Source organism: Populus trichocarpa, chromosome 7 (genome assembly GCF_000002775.5).
Source record: "Populus trichocarpa isolate Nisqually-1 chromosome 7, P.trichocarpa_v4.1, whole genome shotgun sequence".
NCBI classification, from domain to species: domain Eukaryota; kingdom Viridiplantae; phylum Streptophyta; class Magnoliopsida; order Malpighiales; family Salicaceae; genus Populus; species Populus trichocarpa.
Window position 1 is genome coordinate 12,715,413 of NC_037291.2, and position 4,247 is coordinate 12,719,659.

Here is a 4,247-nt window from a genome sequence, read left to right on the forward strand (position 1 = left end):
AAGAATAATAGATCACATAAAGACACGAGACCACACACTACCAATTCCTAGTTAACACCTCCTGGTCACTACTTCCTTTTAACCACTACCACTTCTTAGTTAATACCTTCTGCTCATCATCTCTTGGTCATTACCACCACTTCCTCACACCGTGATCATCTCACATCATGACCATCTTTTCGCATCACGTGCTCTATCTTGCATCTTTTTTCTCTCACATAGTCTTCTTCTTCTACATTTATTGACTTAGATATTGGATGATTTATTGTTCTGACAAGGGACTTGTTTTTGTAGATGAGCGTGAAAATCACCTTGTCAACCCACTATATTAATGGTCAGGTCCAATCACTCCAAGTGGTGTCCAAGTCTATTATCCCACCAACTCATCAACCAGATCATGTCCAATCACTCTATCAACCTAAAGCATAATTGTGAAAAAACAAATCATGCTTGAAGTTTTCAGGACTTATCAAATTAATAGCTATTGTTCAATGGGTGTCTTTGAATTCCATATGTAGCCAACTTAATATATGAATTGTGCAGTATGATTCGAATTGTGAAAACTGAGGTGTCTTTTGATTTTTTCTGAAACCCAAAAAAAAAAACACCTTATAACTGATTTCGTTCAAGAGATCATGTCCATATAAAATTTATCCTTCTCTAACCCTCCGTATCTCTCGTTTTCTACTGAAATCAATTCTATAAATAGCTTGTCTAAAAAACCAGCTCCTCATCAATGTCTCTCCTAATGGACTCAACTTCTTCAAGTCTTCTCTTGTGTCCTCCTCCGTATCTTACAAAAGATGAAACTGGGGCTCTTGTTTTTGACTCATCTTTCTTGCAAAAACAAGCCAGCTTGCCCACAGAGTTCATGTGGCCACATGGAGACTTAGTTCACAACGAAGATGAGCTTAAAGAGCCAATGATAGACTTGGAAGGATTCCTTAAAGGTGATGAGGTTGCAACTGCTCAAGCTGCTGAGCTTGTTAGGACTGCTTGCTTGAACCATGGCTTCTTTCAAGTCACCAACCATGGTGTTGATATAAGTCTCATTCATAGTGCTCATGAAGAGATTGGCAAGATTTTCAAACTGCCTCTTGACAAGAAACTCAGTGTCCGTAGAAAGCCAGGTGATGTGAGTGGATATTCTGGTGCCCATGCACATCGATATTCATCCAAGTTGCCATGGAAGGAGACATTTTCTTTTGGCTACCACGGGGATGATGATTCTGTGCCACTTGTTGTTGACTACTTCAAGTCCGTCTTAGGAAAAGATTTTGAACACACTGGGTAAGATAGCTGCGTCCTAAGTTACCGTACTATCTTGTCTCTTTAATGGTAATAATCTAGAAGTGACTTTTTCTTCACGTTTTGTTGATTATTTGAAAAGTCTTTCCGGCACACTATGCCTGCAGTAGTCTTCTCAATATCCCAATATTGTAATTCTAGAAATTTCCAAGTTTCTTTTATTATTTACAATTTTTTTTTACCAAGAAAAAAAACTGGATTTTACTAATTTATACAAAGTAAACCAAAGTTTTCTAACCGTATGAATAAAGTATACATGTCTCGAGTTTGATAGCCCTACGGTGCAAATAATTTTTTTTTCCTTTTTTTTATTACAAAACAAAGATTTAAACTTGAGATTTATTTTAAAAAATGACATAAATACCAGATAAGTTAAAATTTATTGTAGTTTTCTTCTTTTTAAAATCACGAGGACGCAATATCAAACATGAACATTGCTCTATGAAGGTGGGTTTACCAAAGTTACTGTGAAGCAATGAAGAAAGTATCCCTAGTGATATTTGAGCTGTTGGCCATCAGCCTAGGAGTTGATCGTTTACACTATCGCAAATTCTTTGAAGATGGAAGCTCAATAATGAGGTGTAACTATTATCCACCTTGCAATAATTCTACCCTCACTCTTGGCACTGGTCCTCACTGTGACCCAACTTCCTTAACAATACTTCACCAAGACCAAGTTGGTGGTCTTCAAGTCTTTTCAAACAACAAATGGCTAGCAATCCGACCTCGTCCAGATGCCCTAGTTGTAAACATTGGTGATACCTTCATGGTAAGTTAATTTCTCTTTAACTTTTTTACAGCATCTATTTTATCTTCACTGTTATTTTACAATTGTGGAGGTTTCAAACTTAAAAGAGTTTTCATGAGATGAGAGATGAGAGGGTGTATTATAAAGTAATTTTTTGTAAAAGGTAAGAAGGAAAAAAATTAAAGGATATTATTGAAAGGTTGAAGCAATTTTGAATGATATGACATCATATATATATATATATATATATATATATATATATATTATGTTTTTTAATACTTTTGAAAATAATAAAGGGGACAAACAAATCAGGATGAAAATATATGATATTAAAACTTTATTAGCCAAGTTCTTCATAGTTTGAATTATATTATTTTTATTCTTCTCAATGATTAAAATAATTTAATAATAAAAAAATGATTTTAAAAAAGATATAACCAAGAAAAATATAAAATTATATTTTTTCCAATGAATTGAGATGGTTTTTTTCAAATAGCAATATATGATTACGACTAGTCTAGGTAGGTACAAAAGAAAATGTCGCGTTGGAAAAGTTCATGTCATGATGAATTATTTCTAGTTTAGATTAAGACATTTGACTTTAGACAAATATTGGCATCACCACAAATTTTGAAAAAATATATATATTTGAAACGACATATATATATATATATATATATATATATATATATATATATATATATATATATATATATATATATATATATATGAACTGATTGATGTCTTATTGAATGGCCAGTGCCAAGAAGAGAATGATGTTAAATGAATACAAGCCAAGTCAAAAAGAAAGGAAGAAAAAATATGCACAACCAAAACAGACCATTAAATGTTTGTCCATGTCAAAAACCTTCAGGGCCTCGAACTAGCGTTTGGACTGCAGCTGTTTCTACAAGCTTGTCAACTCAAAATCGTCCAGATCACACAAATTGAATGGCTATAATCGCTTGAAAGAAGTAAAAAGTTTCTACGAGTAAAATGTTATAAGATGCTTAGTAAAGTTTCAAGATTATATATTCTGATTAGACAACACTTGCGGAGTCTCAAATGTTCAAGTCTTAACGCATACATCAAGTACATTTTTTAACCCATGTAATATATACATGTTGACATGTGTGATTCAATGGCTTTGTACCAGCTGAAATCATTTGATGTCATTTGCTTGTTCGATACTTAGGCACTATCCAATGGGAGATACAAAAGTTGCCTTCATAGAGCAGTGGTGAACAGGGACAGCGAGAGAAGATCACTGGTTTTCTTTGTGAGTCCAAAAGAGGAAAAAGTAGTGAGACCCCCACAAGATCTTGTTTCCAGAGAAGGGCAAAGGATTTACCCGGATTTCACATGGTCGGATTTGTTGGAGTTCACGCAAAAGCACTACAGAGCTGATGTCGCTACACTCCAAAGCTTCATTCAATGGCTTTCATCTTCTAAACCATCTACCTTTTAGTTGCTTTGGATACTTTTGATGATTGTATGCCTCTGTGTATCATCTAATTTAGCTAGGCTAGCAGCTATCTCCTTTGTATATTTTCTCAAATGGGTGCCTGGGTTGCCACCACCTTCTCTGTAGCTTTCTGAATTCACTTGCAAGAAAAATTGAGCGCCCGTGTTCTGCCTATAGCGCATTCAAAGAACCAAAAAACTATTCTAGTATCCATCCCTTTTTACTGAAGTTATTATAATTTACTCTTTAATTTACCAAAGTACTAAACTAAATAGTTATCATAATCAGAAATTATATGTTTAATCTATTTGTTTTTAAATTTACTTATAACTTAATATTTTCATCCATTTCATACTCTTTTTCAAAAAAAAAATATTTTTTTAAAGAATTATAAAAATGAAAAAAAATATAGATAATATGAAAAGATTGAAGAAGAAAGATGATATTTTTATAAATAAAATATTACTAAATTAAGCATGCGTGATCAACACTGGTAAATAAACTAAAAGTCATGTACTGGTAATATAATATATTTTTTAAAAAAAAACATGCCTTTTCTCCCACAAACACTAAACTTTCTACCAAAAAACCTCAAAAATCGAAATTTCCCGTCCAAAACCTAGCTTACCAATCACACTCTTCCTAGATACAAGACCCTTTCCCTAACCCTTTTCAAAATCACCAATATTAACCCGTCGACAAAGTTCTAACAAACTCTGCTGAAGG

General features: G+C 33.3%; 1 protein-coding gene across 1 annotated transcript; it reads left to right on the forward strand.

The window, feature by feature from the left end:
* Nucleotides 1-616: 616 nt before the first annotated feature.
* LOC7466751 (gibberellin 20 oxidase 1-D) lies at nt 617-3,695 on the forward strand. Its single transcript, XM_002310487.3, has 3 exons — nt 617-1,290; nt 1,756-2,077; nt 3,252-3,695. The coding sequence occupies exons 1-3, from the start codon at nt 737-739 to the stop codon at nt 3,522-3,524; spliced, it is 1,149 nt and encodes a 382-aa protein (XP_002310523.2). The 5' UTR covers nt 617-736; the 3' UTR covers nt 3,525-3,695.
* The last annotated feature ends 552 nt before the right edge of the window (nt 3,696-4,247 follow it).

Coding starts and splice junctions, on each gene's coding strand:
- LOC7466751 (XM_002310487.3), top strand. CDS start 737: ATGTCTCTCCTAATGGACTCAACTTCTTCAAGTCTTCTCTTGTGTCCT. Junction 1,291..1,755: donor AAAGATTTTGAACACACTGG/GTAAGATAGCTG, acceptor TGCTCTATGAAG/GTGGGTTTACCAAAGTTACT. Junction 2,078..3,251: donor ACATTGGTGATACCTTCATG/GTAAGTTAATTT, acceptor TTCGATACTTAG/GCACTATCCAATGGGAGATA.